The 27581-nt window shown below is 38.3% G+C and overlaps 4 protein-coding genes across 5 annotated transcripts; all 4 read left to right on the plus strand.

Annotated features, from left to right (window-relative positions):
* Positions 1-4195: 4195 nt before the first annotated feature.
* Positions 4196-7387, plus strand: LOC106938667 (hemicentin-2-like). The gene is made up of 5 exons (XM_015020803.1): positions 4196-4300; positions 5126-5392; positions 5478-5810; positions 6611-6865; positions 6955-7387. The coding sequence occupies exons 1-5, from the start codon at positions 4249-4251 to the stop codon at positions 6960-6962; spliced, it is 915 nt and encodes a 304-aa protein (XP_014876289.1). The 5' UTR covers positions 4196-4248; the 3' UTR covers positions 6963-7387.
* A 573-nt stretch (positions 7388-7960) lies between these two features.
* cmc4 (C-x(9)-C motif containing 4 homolog (S. cerevisiae)) lies at positions 7961-9584 on the plus strand. 2 transcript variants are annotated; one of them, XM_015020830.1, is made up of 4 exons: positions 7961-8016; positions 8094-8153; positions 8229-8420; positions 9115-9584. In XM_015020830.1, the coding sequence occupies exons 2-3, from the start codon at positions 8096-8098 to the stop codon at positions 8363-8365; spliced, it is 195 nt and encodes a 64-aa protein (XP_014876316.1). In that variant the 5' UTR covers positions 7961-8016; positions 8094-8095; the 3' UTR covers positions 8366-8420; positions 9115-9584. The 2 variants fall into 2 exon arrangements, with proteins under 2 accessions (XP_014876316.1, XP_014876311.1); XM_015020825.1 differs by having other exon boundaries at positions 7965-8153.
* A 1122-nt stretch (positions 9585-10706) lies between these two features.
* On the plus strand, positions 10707-15622 carry cdc37 (cell division cycle 37 homolog (S. cerevisiae)). Its single transcript, XM_015020812.1, has 8 exons — positions 10707-11085; positions 11310-11591; positions 12937-13042; positions 13144-13259; positions 13459-13581; positions 14409-14591; positions 14688-14759; positions 14847-15622. Exons 1-8 carry the CDS (start codon positions 10978-10980, stop codon positions 14982-14984), a joined length of 1128 nt encoding a protein of 375 aa, XP_014876298.1. The 5' UTR covers positions 10707-10977; the 3' UTR covers positions 14985-15622.
* Positions 15623-16784: 1162 nt separating this feature from the next.
* Positions 16785-27311, plus strand: tyk2 (tyrosine kinase 2). The gene is made up of 24 exons (XM_015020841.1): positions 16785-16938; positions 17409-17600; positions 17691-17814; positions 17906-18041; positions 18134-18288; positions 18406-18781; positions 18891-19061; positions 20437-20594; positions 20677-20794; positions 20909-21092; positions 21182-21300; positions 21391-21546; positions 21636-21723; positions 21939-22066; positions 22433-22568; positions 22932-23083; positions 23172-23322; positions 23412-23503; positions 23577-23766; positions 24009-24127; positions 24755-24927; positions 25004-25121; positions 25229-25339; positions 26753-27311. Exons 2-24 carry the CDS (start codon positions 17423-17425, stop codon positions 26885-26887), a joined length of 3468 nt encoding a protein of 1155 aa, XP_014876327.1. The 5' UTR covers positions 16785-16938; positions 17409-17422; the 3' UTR covers positions 26888-27311.
* The last annotated feature ends 270 nt before the right edge of the window (positions 27312-27581 follow it).

Here is a 27581-nt window from a genome sequence, read left to right on the forward strand (position 1 = left end):
ATTATCACTGTGATCACATGCCTATGCTCTGAAGAGAATAAATATTAAAGGTTTGCAAGCTCTCTGTGGAGTTAGCCTGAACAGCTAAGTCTGACACGCTTCTCCCTGTTTGCAAAAGACAAGCCTTTGTGTCCTTGTGATCTTTTCAGAGTTCATTTGAAGAATAGACCTAATGAGGTGTCCCTCCTGTGTCCGGGCCTTGGGAGGGACGACGTCTTTAATCCTCATCCTCATCGCCTCTGACGGCGGTTACCGGAGTCAGATCTTCTGCCGGTGTCCGAGGGCCAATGATTATTATTTGTTCAATAAACTATCAAATAACTACTTACTCTCTGTGTGAGTCTGTCCAGGTTGAGATGCTTAGTCATCATTTGTTTGCGGAGGCACTGGAATGCATAATATGCCTATGTACTATGATCCTTCACAGACAGAATGAAACTGAGGAAGGCTAAACATTTACAGGATGACACATCTATGAGGAAATGACTTGGCTCTGACTTGGCTCTCAGCTAACCAGTTCTTTTCAAAACGAGTTAAGAACCACTGTAGCCACTTCAGTGGAAAAGTCGATGGTCATCACCAAGTAGAATGACATGTTAAATGAACACCCTGACGTTCTACTGCTTTTAAAGGGGCAGTATTATGTCTTTTCCAGGTACGTGGTGCCACCACCTGGGAAGGTGTCTTATAATAGACAACATTGTCAACTTTTTAATATGTTTGCTTTGTGCAAGAACAACAACTTGCCACACAATGACGCACCTCTGTATTTTTTTCCCATTGTAATCTTGTTCCTGGGTAGGCTAAAGGTTTCCTTGGTTGTGCAGAGACAGTAAGTTCATCTTTCTTATAATGGGTTTTGGGGAAGTTAGAAAATTATTGGTTTACAAGATTGGGCTATGAGACATGCTGCATTTAAATCTTGTGAAATAAAAAAGAAAAACAGACTATATTAAAAAAAGAACATAAATTATATATGTTAAAACTTTGAGTTAAGCTTCTGAAAACATAAACTTAACTCAAAGTTAAATTATCTCAGTAATTCTTTGTGTGGAGGAAAAGATCAAAACATCAGAGCATTTATGTGTGGAATTTCCGTGTGAAGCATGGTCAAATCAAATCTTTGCAACTATATGATCGTATGAGATTTCATTCTATGTTTTTGTGTAGCAACTGGGCTTGTTGGTTCTTTTAAAATGTCTTAGCATATTTGTAGTATATTCTATCTGTTTTTGCGAGATAATACTTTTGCTTTGGAATAACCATCAAACAATGCCTAAGGGAATTACTAACAAAATTAGTAATTTAGATCAAAATGATCAAGTCAGGACATTTGCTTTCAGGGGCAAGCAACAACACAAACTAAAATATCTTTCAGTCTCAGCTGTTCTATGAATATCTGCCAGTTGAGGTATAACATAAAGCAATCGATAAAGTGTTTATCTTGCACTGAGTAAACTTACAAAATATAAGTTCTGTGATACCCTTCGTATGTGCTACATACTAAAATGGTTCTAATGTAAAATAATGTGTGTATAACATCAATTTATTTAAAGCACAAAACTGTTTTTGAAAATGTTCATTTATTGTAAAATCTTACTCTAATTAACCATTGTTTTTTTTTTATCATCAGTGTTGTTTTACTTCAACTAAGTTAAGAGGTTAAAGTATTGTGGCATCCCTCTTGTGTGTTGGGAACATCATGGATTTAGCAAAGGTTCAGTCCATTGACTCTGCCAGACAGCCTTCCATTAAAAACCACTGCCATCTACTGATTAGATCCTGACATCATTGTGAGTGTAAAGTGTTTCCTCTCTTCTGCTGATAAAATAAAACTTTTTTTAAAAAATCATCTCTGTCTTCAAACAGTTTTCCCCAGTCATTTCCAACAATAAAAAAAAACCTGTATTTTATTTTCTTGTGTTGCTATAACAACCTGGCAGATGAGTTGAAAGATAAAATACTTACTTCCAGAATGTTTATCCTGCATGTTGGGGCATATTTATAGCTGCAAGTAATAATATGAGAATATACACAATAAAGCACTGGAAGGCATTTGTGATTCTTACTTAGATTTTGGGTTAAGCTAATGCTTTAGCTGTGAAAAAGTTGAAAGAGACAAATTTCTCAAGTACATGTACATTCTCAAATAATAAAGAAATGTTTCACGCAGTCAGTGTTGGACTTATTTCCTTATTGGCTTTGTATAAGTAAGCAGCCATCTCTGTGTAAAGAGCAAAGCAGATTGTTATCATATTCTTTAGCATCTGTGTTTTTTGCTTCTCACAACCAGAACAAAAGCGATAACTTCCTTCTCAGTTTGGATTGTTTGCAGTGGTCAGTAAAAATATGGTACCTGTTGTAACTTTGAGAACTTTTATAGGAGAACCTATCCACTTAGGTCATCAAGGCAACTATTGAGGATCTTTGTCATAGTCAAACTTGATGCCTCGCTATGTTTTGTAAAGTTTGACTGTTGGAGTACAATCACATTTTTTAAACGATTATTGGCTTATTGCTGACAAACTGCTTATGTGCTCATATTTGACAACAAGATGATAATCGTTAATTTTATTTAATTTCCCTTTGGGATCAATAAAGTGTTTTGAATTAAAAAAGAAATATTGAATTTAGCATTTTGTGCACACAAAATTATACTTTAATGTTTTCTTCTATGTGCTGTTTGAACTATTATTTAGATTTCATTACAGCTACAGTAATTGTCCAGTGCTACTCAGAGCACAACTGTGAGCACTGCGGGTATTTTTTGAAACTAATTTTCAGCGTATTGATCATGTAATGTCCTGTAAAAATAATTCCGCTGTTTGCAGCATGCCTTGTTAATGTTTGATTATCTTGCCATCGTAGACAGAGCTTGCAATTTCTGTAACTGCTAAAACGGATGTCTGTGGCTTGCTCAAATGAACCTACTGGGTGTTTTTTATGTAGAAGATCTTTACACTTTTAAGTAAACATTAAAATAATGTAAAACAAAAAAAAACAAAACAAGTATAAATTAGTCCTATTTTAAATGATCTGCAAAACAAAAGGTTAACATACAACTGAGCCAATTTCTGTGTTGGCGACCTCCTTAAGCGGAATACTGATTGAGGCAAAGTCAAAACAGCGTCTGTGTTTCCTCACCCCCCCTTTGTCAGTCCCTCGGTCCCTTTTTTCTGCTTCTTTCAGGAAGCCGTACATTATACAGCACTGAGACTGCCATACTAATTAGATCCAAACAGAGTGAATGTAAAGAGGCGAATGTGTTATCCTGTCTTTTGTATTATTTTTTTCGTCCTTAAACTGTGTCCTTGGAGTTATTCTCTTGTCATTTCCAACAGAGACCTAGCTGAAAAGTAGGTCAACTGTTTGTTTATGTTTCTCTTGTGCTGCCATAGCAACCTAGCAGATGGGCTAGGTTAGCACATTTAAACAATACAGATTTTACAATAGAAATGTTTATCCCGGAGGACTAGGTGGGGCATTTAAAGCTGCAAGTGATGTGAGAATGAACAATGTAAGGTGTAAAGTTTCCCAGCTGTCCTCTCCATGAATACATTAAAAACCATCTGCTTTTTTTGTTTTGTTTTTTGTGTTTTTTTGCTCTCTTGCACCACACTTACACTCAGAGCCGATGTGCTGTGCAGCATTCTGGTCACAGTGTGAGTCTTACAAGCTCACATGCTGCAGGAGACCAGCTCTCCTGCCTGCTGGGATTTAACAAAGCATGAAGGCCTGAGGCAGTCTCAAACAAGTGTGCAAGAGGAACTGAAAACAAGCTATTCTGCACAGTTTTTTATGACGCCTAAAATTTGCTCTAAAATGTTTTATGAGTCTATATCATGGCTAAACCCAAAGCCATAGAGATGTGACTGTGAAGATTGAACGTTAAAAGATCATTATTTGTGTTTGTTTTTAATCTTTGGGTAGATTTACATTGTGCAGTTGAAGTAGCAAATTGTTCCACAGATTTTAGCCGTAAGTGTCCGGTGGGTCAGGTATTCCTGTTGCACATCTACCGATGTGTTTCTGAGCTTTTAATTCAATGTGAAAGAAATAATGGGCTGTTAACTTTCCCACTCTTCCCCTTTAGTTTTCCCCTGTTTTACCCCCTCCCATCTGTAAAGTCAGCTGGGAGGGATTTCTGCTTTGTTCCAACATAGTTCCCTGCAGAGTTGCCAGGGTGGTTCAAGTTGGAATTTTCTTCTGTCGACGAGCAAAAAAAAAAAAAAAAAAGAAAACTGTACCATGGGAAACAACTTTCTTATTTGGATACTCGTACTTTGCATGTTTTGTAAAGGTAAGAAATTGCGGACTACATGTTCATTCTCAATTGTTTTGCATACAGATGATGTCCAGGACAGAAATGTTGACGTAAAGGTGATGCAAATGAAAAAGCTAGGACTAACAGTCGAATGCATTAAGTCTTTGGTGGGATTAGTGAATGTAAAAAAAATTTTTTGAAAAACTTAGACAAAAGCTAATTTGTGTTACAATTAGGATTAAACCCATTATGGTAGTTTTCATTACAAGTGCGGTGAAATTATTTCCTCTTACAGATTTCTTCTGTTTTTAACATAAGATCTAACAAGATGATCAAACCTGAAAAAGAAAATACTTTTTAAATGACTGTTTTTGAAAGAGATAAGGCTATTCAAGCAAACTTGACCCTATGTGAAAAAGTTAATCCTCTTTACTTGTGCCATTAAGCATTTGCGATAACTTGAAATGAGAGGTGTAAATACTCTGGAGAAATTCTTGTCCACTTTTCTTGGTAAATTTGTTTTAATTTACCAACCTTGGGAGGTTCTTTGAGAAAAATAAAAACAGCCTATTTAAAGTGATGCCACAGCATTTCAATAAAATTTAAGTGTGAGCTTTGACTAGACCACTCCAAATTCTTTTTTTTTTGTGTGGTATTTAGGTGTAAACTTGATGATGTGCTTTGGATCACCTTCCTGCTGCATAACTCATTAAATTAAATTGAATATTTGTTTGATGACCTGAAACAATTAGGTGCGAAAAAGAAATCAAAAACATAAAATCTGTAAGGGGGGTGGGGAGGGGGTAGATCCTTTTTCATGACACAATATCTCTTACTGGCGACTGACGCTGTCTCCTCTAGTGTCAGGAGAAGGCTGCTCCCTTATTCTCAAGCCGTCCAGGGTTGTGGTGGGCTTCGGGGAGTCAGTCACGGTCAGCTGTGAAGCTACACGCCCGGTCCGTGTCCTGGGCTGGGAGTCGGCCATTGGTGCGGTGCACACACAGGAGGACCGGTCTGTCCAGTGGAAGGTAGACAGCCTTATTGAGTGGATAGAGGAGCCCATCTGCTATGGGGTTTTTTTCACAGCTCCGAGACAGTGTGAGGAGAAACTCAACCTTGTTCTTTACAGTGAGTCGGCTCTTGACATCGGTATATGGTTGCAACTTAAATGAACTTATTTGCCTGACTAGAAATATGTGTGTTATTTACGTAGAAACTCCAGACAGCATTTCCATCAGGCAGGCGAACCACACTGGCCCCATGGTGGAAGGGAGAGAGTACCAGCTGCTCTGTGAGGTTCAGAATATCGCTCCTGTTCAGTACCTCACACTGAGGTGGTACCGAGGTCAGACTGGGGTCTATCAGCACTCCTTCTCTGACCTCACATCTTCTTCCCCCGTACAAGTGTCCTCTATCCTCGTCATCACGCCAACAAAAGCAGAAAACGATGCAGAGTATAAGTGTGTAGCGGAGCTGGACCTTGGACCAGAGGGACCACAGCCGCCTCCCACTCTGGCCTCAGAGCCCCTCACTGTGTCCGTATACTGTGAGTTATGTTATATGTACATATAACACTTTATAGACCAACACAAGGTAGAGCATAGATGTGAACTCAAAAGAAAATGTAGCATAATAGGGTCTTTGAACATAGAATCTCAGCCGGATTTAGGTCTGAACTTTGACTTGGCCATTCTAGCATGAGTTTGTCAACTTCCTTTGACAATGAATAGTGACAACTTTACTTTTCTACAACTTTGGAAACGTGTTATTTAAAAAAACACTTCATTTCTACTTTTAGTTTTTAAAATCAATAAAAGAATAGAACATTTGCCAAAAAAGAATGGATACACTTTATTCCAAGTGGATATAGTGAATATTACTTGCACTTTGTCAGTCTGTTGTGAAAATTCAGTGCAAATATTTAATTGTAAAATCTTCAAAGCTTTGGACAGATTTTCTCACTCTCCACGAGTTTTTATCGGCCTCCGATTTGTTGAATAATTGTAACCTGTCAGTTTAGATTGGCAGCCATATCTTGATAAGATTGCTATTTAAATAATCTAAAAATTATCGCTGACCTGCCTGCTGTGTCTCTTGGTCTTTGTGAGGCTGTTTGTGCAGTGACCTTTTCAGATTTTTATTTGTGAAGATTTTTAAGCACTCTACTATTTTCTTCTGCTCAGCATTCAGTTTGTGTTGGCGATTTAAAATTAAACATACTAACTTTTTGGACTGGAATGTGGAAAAAAATTGAAAAAGTTCAAGTGCTACGAACACTTTTACATGGCAATGTGTATATTTATGCTGAAAATTAAACACTGCTATTTATTTGTTTTTCCTTTGTAGTTCCCCCAACATTTCTAAGTCCTGAAACAGAGGTGTTAGACTTTACAGCAGGGGCTGAAGTCAACTTAAACTGCACAGCCGTGGGAAACCCTACGCCTGTATACAGCTGGCAGTCCGTCCATCCCACAGAAGAGAAAATGAAGGCAGAAGCTGTTATTACTTCATCCTCGCTGCCCCCAGGCACTTACACATGCACTGCCTCAAACACGCTGGAAAAAAAGAGCAAGCAGTTCATTATCAAAGAAAAGATCAAAGGTAGAGGGAAGATTTATATGTTGCTGCAGTTATTAAAATGTTCCAAACTCTGCATCCTAACCCTGAAATCTCCTTTTGCTTTTGCGCAGGTGTTTGAAGCTTGCTGTCTTACAACGGATCAGTTGGCACGCTGTCTGACTCACAGGGAAAATTCATCTGAACTGATTTAACTGTTGTTGCGTTGAAAATGGAAATTATGACACATTTATGATTCCGCAGATGTTGATGAGGATCATGTTAAAATGTTATATTTGGTAACTGTAATTTTATATATATATATAGCTGTTGATTTAGGGTAGATTTCACATTTTAGGATTTACATGTGATGTTTTTTGTATAGTAAATATTTATGATAGTCTTATTTACCTACTAATTTAATGAATTTATGGAACATTTCAGACACATACCCACTATTGGCACTGAAATGAATAGCAGCAGGGAATTGCTGTAAATACGAGCTGTTTCTTGGTTTGATTTTCTTATTGTTATCAATAAAAATAAGCTTTTCACTAACTGGTTCAATTACTGATGATGATGCCCTTTGCTTTTATTAGATTACTAATGTCAGTCTTGGGTTTTCTTAAGCAATAAAGTCCAGCAGTACATGAAATAATGCAATGCCTTCTAATATAATCACATTTGTTCATTGTTTCTGTTTCATTTTCAGCCTGTCTTTCCCTCACTATCTTTTAGATGACTCATCAGTACAGTGATTGTCTAATTTTAGATATCTGCTGTGGCAAAGTGATATTTTGCTTTTATCCAACACAGATGCTCATGATCTGACTTGAAAATGGTTACTGAGGTGCATGTTTTTTTTAAAGATGTGCTTTCTATTGTAACAAAAACAATATTTTATTCATCAAGTTATATGAGATATCAGTATATAGGTCATTTTAGCTCATATAGGTCATTTTAAGTGTACAGCTTTAAATTATAAAAGTTTTGTCATACACACATATTTCCCTAAAGGTTTACAAGAGTTTAGAAATATTTACTCTTTAAAAGTTCTATATGTAATCCTGCCTCCCTCCACAAGATGTCGCTCTTTATTTTTTTTTTTTAAAGTGACGACTCGCCGTCGATGTGTCACATGACCAAAACAGTGTCGGGGTAGGAAGTAGCGGGTAGCCTCAATGTTATATACAGAGGTGGGAGTCACTTTGAGTCCATTACCATGTTCTTGGAAAACAACGTGTTTTAAAATGCGTCTTCGACTTATTTTCAGAAATGCCACAGAAAGATCCTTGTCAAAAGCAGGCATGCGCCATCCAGAAGTGTTTACAAGGTACTTCAGATGTTGTGCGTTGTTTTAGACTTAGGCCTAGGAGGATATTTGACTAACTCCTTCCACATCCTGCAGCTAATAAGTACATGGAGAGTATGTGCGAGGATGTGATCCGAAACATGCGGCGGTGCTGCGAAGTCCACAGGGGAAACTCGACCTGCTGCTCCGGTTTTAAGGACTCCAAACCGACTGAAAACAAGAACGAAACATAAACCACCCGTTCTCCTTTACGTAGTGGTAGAAAGGTCCACTGCAACAATATAGCAGGTCTGTGTCATTCTGAAGCATGCTGTCATTTAGAAATGCCACTAATGAGAAGTATAATAAACGTCTAACTTTAGTCAAACCTTTTCCAGTGTAGACATTTGCATAACACTACACCATGACGCACTGTGGGGTTTCAACGTGACACCTTCCTATCATAGTAATCATACCTCTGCCATTTTGTTGACACTCGTTCAAGGTGTTCAGGGGCGAGCTTGTGCGTGTCTGTCTAAACAAGTTAGACAGGCTTGAACAAAAACAAAAACCCGGCTCTCATAGGGGTTTTTCCATCAATATTCTCTATACCAATAGATGTATGCTTTAGTTAACCTCAGAAAATTTTAATATTAATATTACATAAGACCAATCTCTTCTTTTCCCCATAAAGAAATGCTTAAAAGAAACGGGGAGGGTGCTAGTGTCTATCTACCTTCAGATAACTATTAGCAGTCTCCTTCCTGACTGTCTTAACAACGCCTTTTATTCATCTCTGGTAATATTCAAGCGTTCTACCTAAATGGTTTTCAGATTTTCATCATATTAATATTAACAAATATAAACAGTTGAACTATATCAGTGAATCTATGTAAGGTTTTAATAAATCTTTTTTCAACTGACAATTTATTGAGCAATCTTTTTTGAAGTATCTTTAGAGATTTTGTGTTGTATTAATACCACAATTTCTGCTTTGTTTCAGACCTCAAACAAGGCGATGCAAACAGAAGGAATCCTTTCATCAAGTGTCTCACTTGTTCTTGCTGGTGGCTAGCTCCAGCAGTTTGTAGGCAAAAGGCAGGGCTCAACCTGGACAGACAGCCAGTCCATCACTGGGCAGCAAAGAGACACACATGCACACACTTAATACCCAATGTAAATGTAGACAGACTGAATAACCTAACAGTTATGTTTATTGTATTGTGGGAGGAAGCTGGAGTACCCAGAGAGAACTAGCGGATACACAAAAGAGCATGCAGAAAGACCCAAGACAGGGATTTGAACCCAAAACCCTACTTTATTGTTAGGTTTCTGGAATTTCTGCAGCATTATATGAAAAAAAAAATGATAAGGAAGATATGGGGGGGGACTTTTTTTTTGGCCTTTTAAATCTTGCTCATTTGTAAACATAACAAAAATTGTTAAAATAAAATGAGACATTTTGCCAAAGTATCTTCTAGTCTTCTTATCTTCTTACTGTATTTATAATTTGAAGTTATTTGTTTCATACCCAAAAGTGGCATGCTTATGAGGCTAACCCCCTCAACTAATTGAACTAATTGGAATTAAAGTTCTAATATAGAAGGTGTAAAACTTTTATTCATACTTTCTATACATTTTTACCATTATTAAATTTGTAGTTTTTATTAACTGACAAACTCTTGTGTAATTGACAAAATACAGTGAGAAAAAAATTACATATGTTTTGGACACATTAAAACGTGCATTTCAACACTTTAAATTTTAAGATAAATATTTTGTTCCCTATCCTTTCAGTGTCTCTCTATCCTTCTGAACTTAGAAATTGAAATAGAAACTAACACTGCACTCATACAGGGAAATAAAGATTTTGTTTCATTTCCTAAAATACATTCTGACATTTGAATAGGAACACAAAATGTATTACTCCTATGTGCAACAAATGTTGAAATGGTAATTCCAAATATATGTTTAAAAGCCTAGCTCCTTTATTTACTTTTTGACTTAAAAAGGTATATGATAAAAGGTATATGATGAGATTGTTTGTAAGAAAAGTCAACTGTGCATCCTCCTTTTAGTTTTTCTATATTTTATGTTTTCAATAGAGATATTTATGTTGCACACATTATTAGATGACAAGCATCTAATAAAGTTAATCTAGAATCGGTTTATTGCAATTCTGCAATAACTATATAAATAGGCTTATGTCTGTTTATTTATTATAATTATTTTATTTTTATTATATTAATTCTATTTAAGAACTGGATTGTTAAACTAAATTCCATTTTTAAATAATGTATTGAAAACAGTTTTGGTACGGCTTTATAACAAATAATATCTGCTTTAACTTAAACATTAATAAGTTAAAAGCAAGTTATGATTAACTAAAACTTGTTTTATGAGCTCATCTTTTGTAAACGACCTAAAATCTTTCTGCAACTCTAAAAGCTCTTCCGCAAGTTTTTTTTTTTTTTTTTTTTTTTTTTTATATACCCCTTTTTGACAAAATAATAATAAAAAAATCACAATCTTGTCTCTACCTTTTGTTCCGAATATGTTCTGCTCTGAGACGCCATACCTTACGTGCATCTGACGGCCGACGTGATGACGTAGGGCGGAAACTTGCAGGAGCGATTCTTTCTAGAATTCTGTAGCTACATCTAGCTAGTAGTCGCTAGGGAGGTCCAACTGTGTTTGCTCTGGGAAAAAAAACTGTCTGTTTCAGCCAACTCACATTACTGAGACGTGCCTCCACATCGATATTTTTTGCTGCAGAATTACATTTTCTAGTCAAGTGTGTTTAACCTTCCAACTTATCCGACTTGTAGGAGGCTAACTTGGTTAGCTTCGTGTTGTAGCTGGCAGGATGTCCAGGATAGACTACAGCGTGTGGGACCACATTGAGGTCTCAGATGATGAAGATGATACCCACCCTAACATCGACACACCGAGCCTCTTTAGATGGAGACACCAGGTACAGTTGAAACTCAACTTAGCCTGAAGTAGTTAATATAATAATGTTGATAATCTTACTTCTCTGGCCAGGCTGCACATACATTCTGTTGTCTTGCTCCTCACAAATCACCGTTACTTTTTTCAACCAGGCTTAAGTATTTAGCCTATGTTGGTTTTGTTGCAAATCTATGAAAATGGGTGACTGTGCTGGGTGAAGATAAAACTTTTATTTATGACTTTCAGGCTCGTGTGGAGAGAATGGAAGAGTTTCAGAGTAAAGGTGAAGAAATCAACAAGAGTCTAATGGAGTGTCGGCGTAAGCTGGCAGAGACGCAGAAGAAACTGCAGGAGCTGAGCGTCGCCTCCTCGGATGATGCCAAAACAGAGCTGAACAAAGTCCAGGCGGAGGAGAAGAAATTAAAGAAAGAGGAACGGGACTGGTCGAAGAAGATGGAAGAACACAGAAGAGAGGAGAAGAAGATGCCTTGGAATGTGGACACGCTCAGCAGAGATGGTTTCAGCAAGGTGACACAGATCAGCATTGCTACTTTAAGCAACACGTGATTTTCAGCAGCAATTTCCCAGAATCTGATGTTTTTATGGGTTTATTTTATCCTCATTGATTGAAAAATCTGAACACTCCAACAATTTACTTAGTAAAACTTTCTATATCCTTTGTACTGGTAGATGTCAGGTGTAAATAATAGTGCAACTTCTTTAAATTGGTCTCCGTTTTTAATACACAATTTATTGTGCTGCTCAAAATGTAGCATGATTCTCGTTGATTTTTATTTTTCAGTGTTTCCTTTATATTCTAAAGAAAGACATTCACAATATCAGTGTATTAATAAATGATATTAACATTTATGTAGTTTGTTTTTATAACAAAACATGATTTTTCTACTTTTTCGTGGTAAAACACTACTGTTCTGTGATTTTTGACCTATTTTCAATATCCAGGTCATGTGGATCTTTAAAATTGTGATTTTTGCTAATTTAATTTTACTTTAAGAACTGTTGTACAGCATTCAAAATACTTATCTCTGCCCCTCCTTTAAGGAATGCTTATTAATCATTGTTTTTAGGAGCAGAGGCATTGCCACACTTTTTGTCAAACAAAGACAAAATTATTTAGAGTTTATGCTTTGTCTGGCTTTAACACTTTATATGTAATCAGCATTGCTAACTATGAATAGGAGTCTCTATGTCCTTCCTAGGGAATGTAAATTTTTACCTTAATTTGATATGTTCTCCAAGGCTGCCAACATTTCTCATATTTCAGCTTTTCTGTTGTCTACTGAAATTGATCTGCAGGTCAGTTTCCTCCTTTGACAATTTACCAAAATGTTTCCTCGGTCTGTTGAGATGACGGCCAATGGCTGGCAACTCATTTTTGTATGCTGGAAAGACGAGTGTGAAATGGTCCAAACCGCAAAGCACAAGACAGCAAAGGAGCTAATCAGCCAGCAACTACCAAAATCTAATGCTATGTTGCAGCAGCCTGAACGAAAACCAGACTTATTGAAAATGCGCTTTGCTTTTAATCATCTTCTTGCATCTACTTTTAGCCTCTTCTGTCTTTGTTTCTAAACACCCCATTGACCAAAAAAACATCTGGCTCTGAGTCAACTCCCTTCAGTAAGACAACTCAACCCTGGGTATCTTTAACAGTAGGAATATTTTTAGTTTAAAGGAGTGATTTGTGAGATAAAAGATGTTCTAGATGTCATTTGCGCACTAAAACTTTCACCACTGACCGGAATAATTATAGATTATGGATAGTATCTTTAATTTCCAGCTGTTCAAACACTAATGAGTGAATAATTGCTTATTTATTTTTATTTTTTATTTTTTTTTGCATCCTTGACAGAGTATCGTTAATGTCAAACCTGAGGTTGGACAAGAAACCGAAGAGGAGAAGGAGCAAAAGCACAAAACCTTTGTGGAGAAGTATGAGAAGCAGATCAAACATTTTGGTAAGGGCCACTGACAACCATCAAGTCATTTTGTCTGCATAAATGTATTCCTTGTTACAGATTGGAAGTACAGATGTTTATTTGCTACTGTCTTATTTTAGGGATGTTGCGGCGTTGGGACGACAGCCAGAAGTACCTCTCTGACAATCCTTACCTTGTATGCGAAGAAACTGCCAATTATCTTGTCATCATGTGCATTGATCTTGAAGTGGAAGAGGTAAGCATTTTTTCTTTTTCCACACTTATCCACATTGCTATTATTGAATTGTGTTTCACTCTCAATTCGGTAATGGCAATGGTGATTTAAATGTAAATAAGATGTTGTTTAGGGTGTCATTCAGTAATGCCCTTCCTTTTTCCCCCCACGCTGTTATCCCCACATGACTCTATTCCAAGTATGCGTTCTTCTTTTGTAGAAACACGCACTGATGGAGCAAGTGGCTCATCAGACCATAGTGATGCAGTTCATACTTGAGTTGGCAAAAAGCTTGAAAGTGGATCCCCGTGGCTGCTTCCGTCAATTTTTTTCCAAGATTAAGGTAAGTAGGCGGTTTTGTTTAACCAATAAAAAAAACAAAAAAACACTTATCATTTAAAGCTGCACGTTAAATGCTAATCAGAAGATACTGTCACTGAAAAGTGACAATTTTTTTTTACATAAAGAACGATTGCAGACCCACTAATGTTTGGGGTTTTTGCATTTAGAATATTTCTTTATGTTTCGTGAAGGTTTTTCAGTTTATTCTTTAAATTTTGGATTTCTTCATCAGCCATTTTCAGTCTCTCTCATAGCTGATTAACATTAGGGATACCCTGATATGAAAATTTGGACCGATATTGATATGTATGTTTTTTATGGCTAACCTATATTTACCTATATTTTATATATTATCTATGTATATTTCACTACTCTCTCAACACCTTGAAAAAAAAATAAAAAAAATCACACTACTGACTTCAAAGCGTAAAGAAGTCAAACTTAAAACAAATCTATAGATCTATAGATATAATCTGTAGATATCTGAAATATTTCAGCATTGGAGCAATTTATCAACCTTAAGATGATTCCATCTATCTGAAAATGGTAATAATTAGATGTGAAGAAACATCAAACGTCTAAAGAGCAAACTTTCAAAGCGTTCAAAAAATGATTTCTGGAATGTCTGGTTCTTTGGGGAACAAATATGAAACGAACAAATGCAGAAGCAAGACTTTTGAACATCGGTGTGCAGTTTAACTCCTCTAGTTTTTAAACTAAACTGATTAAGTTTCCTGTATTCTTCTCAAAGATTCAGTCAAAATTCCTGATAGTAAGTGTGCTGGAAAACTTTAAAACCCAGTCTTTGTGTTGTATGCGTCCAACCAGACGGCCGATCAGCAGTACCAGGATGCATTTAACGACGAGCTCGAGTCTTTCAAGGAGCGAGTTAGAGGAAGGGCAAAGATCCGCATAGAGAAGGCCATGAAGGAACTGGAAGAAGAAGAGCGACAGAAGCGCCTGGGACCCGGCGGACTCGATCCCGTTGAAGTCTATGAATCTCTGCCAGCTGTAAGTTCACCGTTCACCAGCGACCCCGTTAGTCTTGTCCGTATTTGCTTTTTAGAGTAAATTCTTGAGGTTTGTATGGCATGTTGACAATTGCAGGAAATGCAGAAATGCTTCGATGATAAAGACATCCAAATGTTACAAGACGTCATCAGCAAAATGGACCCAACGGTAAGTTATTTTATTTTTAATCAGTTGTCTTTCTGAGAATTAGGTTTGCATTTTGACAAGCTCTGGTTTACATTCACGTAATTTCAGGAGGCCAAACAGCACATGAAGAGATGCATCGACTCTGGGCTCTGGGTCCCTAACGCCAAGGTGGATGTGGAAGGAAAAGATGAGGAACCCACCTATGAAGAGGTGAAACAGGAGCAAGAAGAAACAAAGAAGGAATGACCAGATTGGCCCAACTGATTTGTTTTCCTTTTTTGTTTTTTGTTTTTGTTTAGTTTTTTTTTTTTGCAAATATGCTCACCCACTGTATTGCAACTCCCATTATGTGTACGATTAGTTCGGAGATGAATGAAATAACTTCTTTGAAAATGTTTTGCTGAGATCTATGGGAAGAATGTTCACGTACCAACACGACCTGGGGGCATCAGTGACCCCACCTGGACATGAAAATGTTGATTGTGCTAAAAGTCATCACTGAAGCTGTGTCCTTTCATTTATTTGTACACACGTGTGTAAGTATCATCCAACATGTCTGTTTTCTTTCTGCCGGTGTAGAGTGCAGACTTTTCTGTGCTTTTTTTTTTGTTTTTTTTTTTTAATGCAAGAGTTTTGTTTTAGCTTATACACATAATTGGACATTTTCTACTACCTTCTTGGACTAAATGTTAAACTGTCCTCTTATCTCAGACTTTGTGTCAGTGTATGCGTTGTAATTTGAAAATACACTTAAAATGGAAGTTGAAAGGAAGACAGCAAAGCATCTTGTAGAAGTGTAAGGAAAAAAGATGTTTCGTCTACAGAAAAATATGGTCATGCAACAAATAAATTGGTGACTCTTCTTGGCCTGAAATAGAATTACAGCCAGTGTTCTCACAATGTTTTTGCTTATGCCTCTGCTCAATGTAGCCAAAATATAAATGTGCGCTTCTCAAGGTTTACTCTTTTTCCCAACGTCTTGAGAATAGTTGAAAAAGATGAAACGAGCTCATTCAGTCCAAAGACCTGCCTTTGGCTTTTATCAGATCATGTGGCACTGTGACTGGGTTCTCAACTCGTACTCGTGCTTTTGTTTTGACAACTACACTACTCGGACATTTGCATGTTGTAGCTGATGGTTCAAAACACTCTTATGTTTATGTTGGCTTAGTCATACAAAAACATTTATTGATTTTACTGTAAGCGATTAAATAAAATGAATCCTCGTGGAAAATGTGGGCTGTTTTCCTCCGGTAGTGTCGGGGTGAGGAGGTAAGTTGTTTATAGTGAGTGAGTGGAAAAACCTGACTGAAACACCCGAACCTATAATTAGCTTCTGCCAAGCAACATAATACTGCATCAAAATTTACCATCATAATCTTAGAGTGCTGTTAGGCTTTCAGAATAGGTGGGCAATGAACTGCATGGATGACAGACGGCGTAAACAAAAAGGTGTAGAAACTGGAAGCTCAACTGAAACGGTTGCTTAATGGGAGGCTTAATGGGAGGAATGATCTGTTTGAAGCAGTTAAGATAAGGTACAACATGTAAGTACAGAAATGCATAAGGATGTACTCAAAGCAAAAACACATCTAGTTTCTCCCACAGATGATTGCAATTATTAGGATGAGTAGTTTCAAATTGAGTTTCCCTTGCATGTTATTCAAAGAGATCCCAAATACGGAAAGCATTGTATTTTTTACAACATAGGGTTCATTACCCCTCTACGTCATTAATGTGTTTTTGTTAGTCTTTTTAGCTAATAGTTATTAGAGTGTATTTGTAGCAGTATTAGCATTTATTTATAGTAGTATAATACATGCATTATTATGCATTAACTTAGGTTTTACAACAATAATAATGAATGAACAGATTTATAGCTAAATATTCAAATACATTTGTATGAAATCGCCTTCAACTCGGTGATTTTAGGGTCTTTACTTGTGCAACGGAGCGTCGCGTAGGCTAAGTGCATGAAGGGACCTGCCCACTAACGCAGCCGGTGGAGGGAGTGGTCACGTTGTTTTCGGGAAGCAGCGTCCTGTCGCAACTCTCTCACAGTTCACAAGAAACAGAGAGAGAGAGAGAGAGAAAGTGGTGAAGGGGAAATAACGCTCCGTAAACAATGAAGCCGAACCGACGGTTCATAACCCTGGGCTTCTTCTAAAATACCGCATTCTGAACGAGCTCGACGTTGACGGTAATATTTCTCCACGTTTCTGAAGTGAACGGATAAATTTCAGCCACGACGATGTTTATAAACATGTAGGCTAATGTATTTCCTTGTTATGACACCGGATGAATTGTAACGAGTTCTCGCTTTGGGTCGCTCTTGTGACTTGCCCTTATTATATACCCTTGTTACTTTTATAACAATTTTGTGGCGTATTTCCCTTTAAGGCTGTATTTGTGGCGTAAATTGTAAGTTTGACAAGTTGTAATCCCGGAAGGCCTTAAAGAAAACATAACCAGGTCGTTTTACTAAAGTTATTTGATTGTTTTGTTTAATTTTTCTAGCTATGAGTTTAATAATCATAATATTAAAGTAAATAAATAGAGCTTACTAATTTAAAGCTATCGCAATTCCCCTTACTTCCTGAGTCTGTACATAGCGTATGTCTACGTGACTGCAGATGAGTCACTAACCATTTGATCTTGTCTTTCTGCCAGTGTTCTTGTCCAACATGCCTAGAAAAGCAGGTTGTTTCAAACCAGGAAAGATCCCAGGCCCAAATGAGACCCCTCAGTCTCATGGCATCCATGTCTACCTTTTCTGGACTAAAGGCGGGGAGAGGTATCTGTCTCATACCAGTGGAGATGTCACAGCAGAGGGCCTGTGCATCTCAGCTGCAGAAGCAGTAGGTGAGAATGACAGCTGGCCTCAAACACCAAAACGGAGGATTTTCTTTTTTTATTTTGTTCTGGTTGTAACCTCAAGGTCTCTCCCCATAGGGATAACACCACTGTGTCATGTCTTATTCGCGTTGTACAACCCACAAACAAAATACTGGTACAGTCCGAACCATGTTTTCAGTCCAGATGAGAACTCCAGTGAAGTGGTTCACTACTGCATGAGGTTAGTCTGCATTTGCATAACGCTTTGCATGGATTACTGCTTAAACACAGTAAGGGTATTAATGTAAGCGGCCTGTTTTGTTTATGTCCAGGTTTTACTTTCGCAATTGGCACGGACTCAATGAAAAGGAACCAACTGTGTCCCGCCACACCCTCAAATCTGGGACAGATAACAACACAGGTTCCCCTCTTCTTGACATTACATCTTTGGAGTATCTGTTTGCCCAGGTATGTGACATACACCTGCTTCTGTTGAGTGAATGCTGCTTATTTTCTTTACGCAAGTAGCACGACCTCTGCTTCTTTTGTCTCCAATGTAGGCAAAGCATGAATTTGTGAACAATGTGGAAGAGCCAAAATCTGATGAGGAAAGCAATCGTTTCAAAAACGAGAGCTTGGGTATGGCTGTGCTCCACCTGTCACACCTCGCAATGCAAAAGGGGTTGAACTTACAAGACGTTGCTGGAAAAACTGGGTAATTACTACACAATGCTATGTTCCTATATAATTGTTCTAATAATAGAAGCGTTTTAACAGGTTAGTGCTGCTGTGACACATGTGTCTCTTTATTTGGCTCTGTTTTTACCTTCAGCTTCCAGAACTGCATTCCAAGAACATTTGCGGAGAACATTTCCAGAGACAACTTCCTGACTAAAATCAGGATCCGCCGTGTGTTTACTGAATTTGTGCAGACCTTCCAGCAGCACACTGTAGACAAGGGGCAGCTGGGTGCCCATGAAATCATGTACAAATACATCTCCACCCTTGAAAACCTGGTTCCAAGTTTCGGAACAGAGACTTTCTCTGTAACTCGCCTGCAGCTGACGGAGGACGGGGATGAAAGCATCTCCTACTCCATCAACGAAAGCGATGGTGATTCAAAGAAGGGCTTCAGAGCGCCGTTCACCCATGAAATTATGGTGTCTGGCACTAAGGGGATTCAGTTTAGAACGCTGAAAACTCAAAAGGTTTGTCCGCACACTAGATGATTTAACATTCAAATTGTGTAACATGTCCTTCCCATTATGTGGACGTTTCATTCTCTGCATTCATGTTTTTCTTGCTTTCTGAGTCTAGGCAGAGGAAAACTCTTACCACAGGGGCAGCTATGTGAACGAGAAAACACCAAAACAGTCCACGTCAAATCCTCCTGATAAATGGACCTTCTTCTGTGATTTCCGCGAAATAATTCACATCGCCATTACTGAAGCTAATGTGTGCATTAGCACTCAGAACAGTCACTGCATGGTGAGAGTACTTTTTATCCTTCTGTGTGCCTTCTACTAATGCAATATGTACATGTGATGCATCACTAATGTTGATTTAGTTTAGTCATCTTGGCAGATTATTCGGCTTTTTAAAAGTTGGAGTTCATTGTGTGGTTACATACGCCACCCAGTAGTATTTCCACACATGGTAAATATCTGTGAGAAAAAAAAAAAAAGCCTTAAAATAAATGTGCACCTTAATGCAGTAGCTCCAATCTCACACTGAAAATGTGAAGAATTGATGGTGCCATTAACTTTAAGACGATTGGAGGAGAAAGAGGCCTACAGCATAATAGTCTTCATTTGACCGAACAGTTGAGATCAGGTGGTTTTCCACATATTCATCCTTTACTTTATAACACATCCAAAAAATCTTAATCTTAGTCTCATTTGATGAAAGCCCAGGGATCACTCCTTTCCAGAAGTGTTTAACAACGAGGGTCTTTTCCTGGCATGCTTCCCATACAGATAGCATCTTACGGTTGTCTTAAAGGCTTATTGACCCCAAGTTGGTCCTCCTAATTGCAATTTTCACCTTTGGAGAGTTCAATTATGACTCTAGCTATACGTGTACAGTTCAAATTTAGATTTGAAGATTTTTATTTTTTAATTTTATCAACATATTTATCCTCACTGAAAGTAATATTAACAATTTGAGGTTGCCCAACAAAAGTTCTGACTTGATTGTGAAACTGTGAAGGAAGCAAAAGATTAGGGCGATAGCAAGGAGGTTTCAGTCTTACAGACTTGGAGCTTGTAGTAACCAAAGATAAACTGTCAAAATATAGGTGGAAACATGCAAAAAGCTGAAAGGTACCATCTTATATGTCATAGTTAGTTCAATGTAAATGAAAACAATTTATTTTTACTCCACAATTATTACTCATTTTACATGGTGAGAGATGCTTGTCTCTCACCATGTAAAAGGTGAATGAAAACAAATTAAATCGTTCAGAGGTATGAATAACTCATGTTTAAGTGAGCCGTTTTCTCTACTGCCATCACCCTATTTATGAAGATCAATTCAGATCCTACTGGACGGCATGCTTTCTTGCCTTTGCCATTTTGAAGAGGGGGTCACATAGTATTTATACCTCAGAGAAACAGGAAGACAAAGATCTTCATCGTAGATTTAAATAATCAGTTTTTGAAAAAGTAAATCATAAATTACAAAAGTGTGTCAGCTACTTTGCTGTTGAGGAATCGTTACCAGAGGTGCTTCATTTGTTTTATAAGTGTGTGACTAAGTACTCTGGGGTTACTTTTTGCTTTGGGCTTTCTGTTAGGTTTTAAACCGTTGTCTCCAGGTGGAAGCGTAGTTTGCAAGCCATTGGTGTTTCTGTGTGTATATGTAGGAGGTACAGATGAACTCCAGCCAGGAGGCCCGTTCCTTCATCTCCCTGCTAGATGGATACTATCGGCTGACTGCAGACGCCCACCACTATCTTTGTCATGAAGTGGCTCCCCCAAGGGTGGTGTTGAGTGAAGCAAATATGTTGCACGGACCTATGCAGTGAGTTCTCTACTCTAATCCTGGCATAGTCGGACACAAACAGGTTATAAAGACGAGGTTATATCATGCGGTGTGCTTGCAGTGAGGACTTTGTGTTACACAAGCTGAAAAGGGAGGCAGGAGAGGAGGGAGCCTTCCTCGTCCGCTGGAGTGCCCTCGACTATCACCGCATCATCCTTGCTGTGCTAAACAGAAACGAGGTAAGTCGACACCCACGCTCGTCTCTGGGAATTATTGCAGTGCAGCGAGGCTCATAATTTTCAGATTCAGTATTTACACCTTTTTTTATTTATTTTTCATTTTTTTATATACAGAATGGTTCAAAATCATGCCACAAGCAGTTTCGCATCCAGCAGAAGGGCTCGGTGTTCTGCATGGAAGGCTGGGATAAAGAGTTCTCCAGCGTGAAGGAGCTCACAGATAACCTCAAAACCTACGTGCTCAAGTCCGGGTCGGACAACTTTACCGTCAGGAAATGCTGTTTACCGAGACAAGCGGGTTTGTAATTTAGATGTCCAGAAATGTTGTTCTGTACATCATGTGACCGACACCACAAGAAACGTGACATTGTGGTTTTTGCTTCGCAGAAATATCTAATCTGCTGGTGAAGAGGCAAGGCATTGACAAACGCAGCTACTCTGACTGCTTGCCCCTGAACCTGACAGAGCTTCGCTTTCACCAGATCAAAGACAAGGAAATAAAACAGGTGACCGTACTTTTTCCACATGCATATTAAAGCAGGCTGAACATTCCCTGTTGTTTTTCTGATCAGACATGCTTTTGTGTTCACCTGCAGGAACATCATTTGGGCCGCGGCACAAGAACTAACATTTACTTAGGAGAGTTAATGTTGCGGGAAGCAGACAATGGGTTTAACAACAACTTCTCCCAAAACAAAGGCATCAGGGTTGTTCTCAAAATATTAGAGGAAAGCCATAAAGACATTGCTCTAGTAAGCCATGTGATATTTTGCATACATGGATCAAATTTTTGTGTTTTTTGAGCCTGTGTTTTAAACTACTGTTCTCTTTTCTGTCTTAGGCCTTTTTTGAAACAGCAAGCCTCATGAGCCAGGTATCCCACAGTCACCTGGTGTTTGTGCACGGTGTGTCTGTCAAAGGATCTGAAAGTAAGGGCAACCACAGTTCTGTGCTGAGTTCTTCTTTTAACGACTTCCTCATTTGTGTACCTGTTCTACTTCCATAGGCAAATCTTTAAATCCAACACCACAGTGAATGCAAAACTGCACTCAGTCTGTTCTATTTTAAAGATAATTTGACTTTGCTTGCATTTTTGTTGCATCATAACAAGCTAGACTTCTTCAACGTGTTTTTGCCTAAACAGACATCATGGTGGAGGAATACCTGGAGTGCGGCCCACTTGATGTTTTTCTCCGCAGAGAACAAAATTCCATCACCGCTCAGTGGAAATTCGTTGTATCCCTGCAGCTTGCAAGGGCTCTCAATTATCTTGTGAGTTCAGACACCTTTCTGTTGGTCTAATTGTGTGTTTGTGTAACTTTAATTATTACTGATATGCAAGTAGTCTTACACAAACAAACCGGGGCACAGAATAAGTGACTGAACCTGTCTAACTGAACTTTAGTAGCTGTGTTGAGACAAGAAATGTTGAAATATTCTCTCAAACATTTTAAAATCATTTATGCAAGTTGTGTGTTTCCTCCGTTCATATAACTGTATATTTAGAGCTTAATTTGCCTGTTTAAAAAAAAAAAATGTCTAAACTGATTTTAAATCAAACAAATCAGACAAAAAACAGTAAACTGCAGGTAAAAAGTGATGACTTGTACCTTTTTTTTTTCTTTTTTTTTACACTAGGAGACAAAACGACTTGTTCATGGAAATGTTTGTGCCAAGAATGTTCTGGTTGCACGGGGAGGTTTGGAACCTGGAACTTCTCCTTTCATCAAGCTGAGTGATCCTGGAATTGCGCTGAATGTCCTCTCACGAGAAGGTATTATTTGGTAAAAGACTGAACATAACCAACGACAGATGTTTTCTAACTTTGAAGTGCTTCAGTCACTTCAGTCAGATTAAGGAAACCGGAAAGTTTGACTACACCACTTCCTGTGTTTCGCTTCCTGTTGTCTTTCCATCATTACTCTGTGGTATATATAAGGCTGTTGTCAAAAAAAAAACCCACCAAACCTAGTTGTGTTTTCAACTACTCTGTGGTAAACAAGCATGTTTGATCCAGAATTACTACAAAGCAAAAATATTTGCAAATATTCACTTTGTTTCCTTAAGTAATAGATCAAGATTAATGTTGATCGCTTTTCATGTGGAGCTTTATCATGACTTCTTTTCCATGTTGCAGAACGTTTGGATCGGATACCCTGGATCGCTCCAGAGTGCATTGACAGTGGCGCTCCTATTGAGAGTACTGCAGATCAGTGGAGTTTTGGCGTCACGCTGCTTGAAATCTTCAACAATGCTAATCTTCCAATGAGCAACTGCACGTTGCCTGAGGTAGGTGCATGCTGAAACTTTAAACTTTGGCTTCGCTAACTTTCTAGAGTTCTGCATGTTGTCCTTTTCACCGTCCTCTACCCAACAGAAAGAGCGTTTTTACCAGACGAAGGGCCGTCTCGCAAACCCATCCTCCGAGGAACTGGCCAGGTTCATCAGCATGTGTTTGACATATGAGCCAAATGAGAGGCCTACATTTCAAACCATCCTCAGAGAACTCACAAAACTCATTCAGATGAGTGAGTATTAGCCTGCATGCCTTACTTTTGAAGTTTGGTTTGATACGCTGTTGTGCAATTACCTAAAAGAGTTTATTTTATTCTTGCAGATCCTGATATATCCCCGGTTGACACTCTCCCACCCATGGACCCCAGCGTGTTCCAAAAGCGCTACCTGAGGAAGATGAGAGACTTGGGGGAGGTGAGCTCCAGAAGCCACACTTTTCTGCTCCCATGTGTTAAGAAAGTGATAATTCACATTGCTCTGTCTGCAGGGACATTTTGGTAAAGTCACTCTGTACCAGTATGACCCGTCCAGCGATGGGACAGGAGAGTTTGTGGCAGTAAAATCGCTGAAGCAAGAGAACGGAAATGCACCTCAGGGCTGGATGAAGGAAATTGAAATCCTGAAGTCTCTCTATCATTCCAACATCGTGAAGTACAAGGGCTTATGCACTGAAGCCGGTAAGCCCTAAGACATCATCTGTCCACTTTAAATACGTTTGTTCAGCTCGACAGTTCCCTGTTAACGGGAGATTTTGATTTGCATTCAGTAATTGAAAATCTATACTAAGCACACCACAGCTTTTGTTGAATGGCAATATTTTAAGCTTTCAGCTCTCAGCCTGCTGAGCATTAGTTCAGGTCATCATGTTGAATGTAATAAAATGGCAAGATAAGAACACTGCTGCATCGTGCACTCACAGGACGACAAGAGGTCCAGCTCATAATGGAATACGTTCCTCAGGGGAGTCTGCGAGAGTATCTTCCCAAACATAGAACCAGTTCGACCAAGTGCCTCATGTTTGCTCAGCAGATCTGTCAGGTGAGTTTCAGCGATTGAGTATTTAGTGCTTGTACGGTAGTTTACAGTGCTTTGGAAAAATATTCATACCTCTTAAGCTTTTATCATGTTTTCTCATGGTGAATTTGACCAGAGTTTTATCAAATAGGGCAGAGGTTCCCAAACTGTGGGGCGCGCCACCTAAGGGGGGCGCCGTGCCATTGCAGGGGGGGCACGGGAAGCCGTCTGGATGAAAAAAAAAACAAAAGCATGAACGCTATATGCGCTGGGTTTTTACATTAGAATGGCCAACTCTCTGTTATTTCTATGTCAATTTGATACAGTAGAGGCTTCCACACTTCCCATATTTGTGTCCTCTGTCACTTTTATCAGCAGTTAAAACGGTTTAATCCGTTGTTAATATGCCGTAACCTGTTTTTCCGAGCCGTTGGAGGCTGCAAAAGACTTTGGACTGGAGCAGTGGCTCACTTTCGAACATTAGCATACAGCCAGGGCTGAAATAGAATGATTTAGATCCAGGAGTGTTGACTACTGATATGACTTAAAGATGGACAATTCAACTTAGATGTATCAAAATGGTAGAGATATACTCACAAAAAAAACCCTGGAAGTATAATTTTACAAAACGTATTATACGATGTGTTCCAGGGGATGGACTACTTGCACTCAAAGCGCTATGTGCATCGAGATCTTGCTGCTCGAAATGTTTTGGTGGAAAACCAAAACGTTGTAAAGATCGGAGACTTTGGCCTGACAAAGTACATCCCAGAAGGAGAAATCTACTATCGGGTTCGTGAGGACGGAGACAGTCCTGTCTACTGGTCAGTTCATGCACCATGTAAAAGTGATACTTTGTGTGTTTTTAGCACTTAGATTTGCATGCTTTGCACTTTGCAGGTATGCCATCGAGTGCTTGAAGGAGCTCAAATTCTCATTTGCCTCTGACGTCTGGTCGTTTGGAGTTACACTGTATGAGATCCTGACTCGCTGTGACCATCGCCAGAGTCCTCCAGCTGTATGTTGTGAACGGACTCAGCTCAAACAAAATACAAGAACAGTCAGAAAAAAAATTGCATTCTGAGTCTGAAAAGAATGTCTTTTTTCCTGTGTGTGTTTTTGTAGAAGTTCATTGAAATGACAGAAGATAAGGAAGAACACATGAACGTGGTGAAACTCATAAAACTGCTGGAGAGAAATCAAAGGTTGCCTTGTCCCAGAGATTGCCCACATGAGGTAACATTAAATAACCCATAATGAAGAAATGTTATTAAGGGTGCAATAGTGTTAGTTTTTCAAAGTCATTAATATTATCACAGTTTTGTTAAAAAATATTATTATGAGCTGTCATAATTCAAAATACTTAATGTTGCACTTTCTAGCAAGCTCACAATACTAGTGCACCCAGTATTAAGGTTATTATGATCACTTAAAGCTGTGGTACTTAACTTCTATACTACAAAAACACAAAATCTAACTAAGTAATGTTTGTCTAGTTTCTAGTGCAAATACTTTAGTGCACTTCATATAAGACAAACTAGCTTAGATATATTGTTTTATTTTAAGTAAATAATTCCTTAATATTGATGAAAAAGTACTTGTTCCATTGGCAGATAAATGAACTTATAGCACAAGAAAAATTAATTGCAAGTGAAATAATCTGCAAATGGAACAAGTACTTTTTCATCATGACTCATTATGGAGACATTCACTTAAAATAAGCCTTTACATCTTGCTAAAAAGTTACTTTTAAGTTAGTTTTGTCTAATTTGAAAGAGAAATTTGCTCTAGAAACTAGACCAAAGATGCTTTTTAAGATTTAATGTTTTCCAGTGTGCAAAAAGAGTTTTTTTTTTTTTTTTTTTCACATATATGCTAATTCTGTTGCTTTGTCCTGACAGTACAATATAAGACAGTCTGTGAATAAAAATCTGGTTCCTCTGCCTCCACCCTGTAGTCCGACAACCATCTGCAGAAATGTACCTGTCAGAAACAAACGATCAGAGGCAAGAGGGATGTCTTAGTACTCTCAATCATGGTTGTGTACTCGCTGCTCGATGTAATCAATCTCAATCTCAATCTTGCCGGCTTGCTGCAACTGTGCTAATGGCAGAGAAACAATTTACAGTCACTGAAAACTGTTTATGGTGGCCATGTTTGCTTGCCTGCACATTAATGAAAGGGTACGGTGTGGGAAAGGAGGAGCAGTAGCGCAAGTGAAGGGGGGTATATGAGCAGCATGTCCACGAGCATAATTGACAGTGGTAAGACATTCCTCCTGGCTCTGAGGCTCTGATTGGTTGTTTCTAGTCGGGGGTGGTGTATTTTTGCAGATGGCAGTTGATCCACAGGGAGAAGGCAGCGGAGCTTGCAGCTGAAGCCACAGGGTTATTTGTGTTATCTTATTCTCCTTGTGATGAAAATTATTTTCAAAAAGCCTTTCTTGCAAAGTTATGGTGTGCAAAATTCGACACAGTTTAAGATCTCTGTGCTCTTTGATGATTAAAATATCCCTGCATTTTGTATTACTTGGTCTCATGAAACCAAATCTATGCCTTTGAGTACAAAAATATAACAGTTACGTGTGTCTTTTAAAAATACAGCGTTTGTTTGAGTGGTTCAGGATCTTCTTTGTTTTTCCCTTCCCAGGTGAAGCTGTTGATGGATCAGTGTTGGGATGCAAATCCTGAAAATCGGCCTACGTTCAGTAACCTCATCGAAAGGTTCGAGTCAGTACGAAAGATGTTTGACTGGTCGTTCAGTCCCATGTCTCAGATTTGCTGAGTGGAGTCAGTGAAGATCCATCAGATTAGTTGTTGATGCTCAAAGTGTAGCCATATCTCTCACTTAAAGTGTATAGTTCTTGATTCATCTATTTATAAAGATGTCTTCCTATGTTTAAAACTGTAAAGTACACACATATGCTCTGATGTCTGTAGGCAAGGTGATACAGAACAGTCTTCTGTCCTCACATAGTTAAGCATCATGTTAAAAGCGGAGGCTTTGAGTGGTTAAAATAAATATCTTGTTGTTGCTATGCAGGCTTTCATTCATCAGGAAGTTGGTATTTCTGTGTTTCGTTTTTATCCTCTGTACATGTTTAAGTGTTTGTTCATTTTGCATGCAATTTTGAAAAAAAAATAGCTAGAAATCAACTAAATCCTTTTCAGTCTTTGCTTTTATTAAAGCTGAAATATATTAACTGTGACTGTTGAACTAAATTATATTACAATTTTACATTTCACTGTTGTAGGTTACAAGACAGGGAGCAAATTAACAAAGAACCAGTCTATGGCAGCCAAAAGCTCTACAGGGTGTTTTATTACAATCCCACCTGATACAGAAAAATATGTGCGCAATTAGTTACTCACTTTCTTATTTGAAGGACATGAGGACAGAAACGATTATGCATGTTCGTTACTAAGCAAAAGACTATAGCTCAGGTGGCACTGAAGAAACAAAACTGAAGGGATACCAG

This window comes from Poecilia latipinna, unplaced genomic scaffold (genome assembly GCF_001443285.1).
Source record: "Poecilia latipinna isolate Pla-1442-1.1 unplaced genomic scaffold, P_latipinna-1.0 Scaffold83, whole genome shotgun sequence".
In the NCBI taxonomy this organism is placed as follows: domain Eukaryota; kingdom Metazoa; phylum Chordata; class Actinopteri; order Cyprinodontiformes; family Poeciliidae; genus Poecilia; species Poecilia latipinna.

Bases quoted from the DNA above. Each gene is read 5' to 3' on its own strand.
- LOC106938667 (XM_015020803.1), top strand. From the start codon at position 4,249: ATGGGAAACAACTTTCTTATTTGGATACTCGTACTTTGCATGTTTTGT. The intron at 4,301-5,125 runs GTAAGAAATTGC...TGTCTCCTCTAG, and splicing joins ACTTTGCATGTTTTGTAAAG to TGTCAGGAGAAGGCTGCTCC. The intron at 5,393-5,477 runs GTGAGTCGGCTC...TTATTTACGTAG, and splicing joins ACTCAACCTTGTTCTTTACA to AAACTCCAGACAGCATTTCC.
- cmc4 (XM_015020830.1), top strand. From the start codon at position 8,096: ATGCCACAGAAAGATCCTTGTCAAAAGCAGGCATGCGCCATCCAGAAG. The intron at 8,154-8,228 runs GTACTTCAGATG...CACATCCTGCAG, and splicing joins CATCCAGAAGTGTTTACAAG to CTAATAAGTACATGGAGAGT.
- cdc37 (XM_015020812.1), top strand. From the start codon at position 10,978: ATGTCCAGGATAGACTACAGCGTGTGGGACCACATTGAGGTCTCAGAT. The intron at 13,582-14,408 runs GTAAGTAGGCGG...GCGTCCAACCAG, and splicing joins AATTTTTTTCCAAGATTAAG to ACGGCCGATCAGCAGTACCA. The intron at 14,760-14,846 runs GTAAGTTATTTT...ACGTAATTTCAG, and splicing joins TCAGCAAAATGGACCCAACG to GAGGCCAAACAGCACATGAA.
- tyk2 (XM_015020841.1), top strand. From the start codon at position 17,423: ATGCCTAGAAAAGCAGGTTGTTTCAAACCAGGAAAGATCCCAGGCCCA. The intron at 21,301-21,390 runs GTGACCGTACTT...GTTCACCTGCAG, and splicing joins AAGACAAGGAAATAAAACAG to GAACATCATTTGGGCCGCGG. The intron at 25,340-26,752 runs GTAACATTAAAT...TTCCCTTCCCAG, and splicing joins CCAGAGATTGCCCACATGAG to GTGAAGCTGTTGATGGATCA.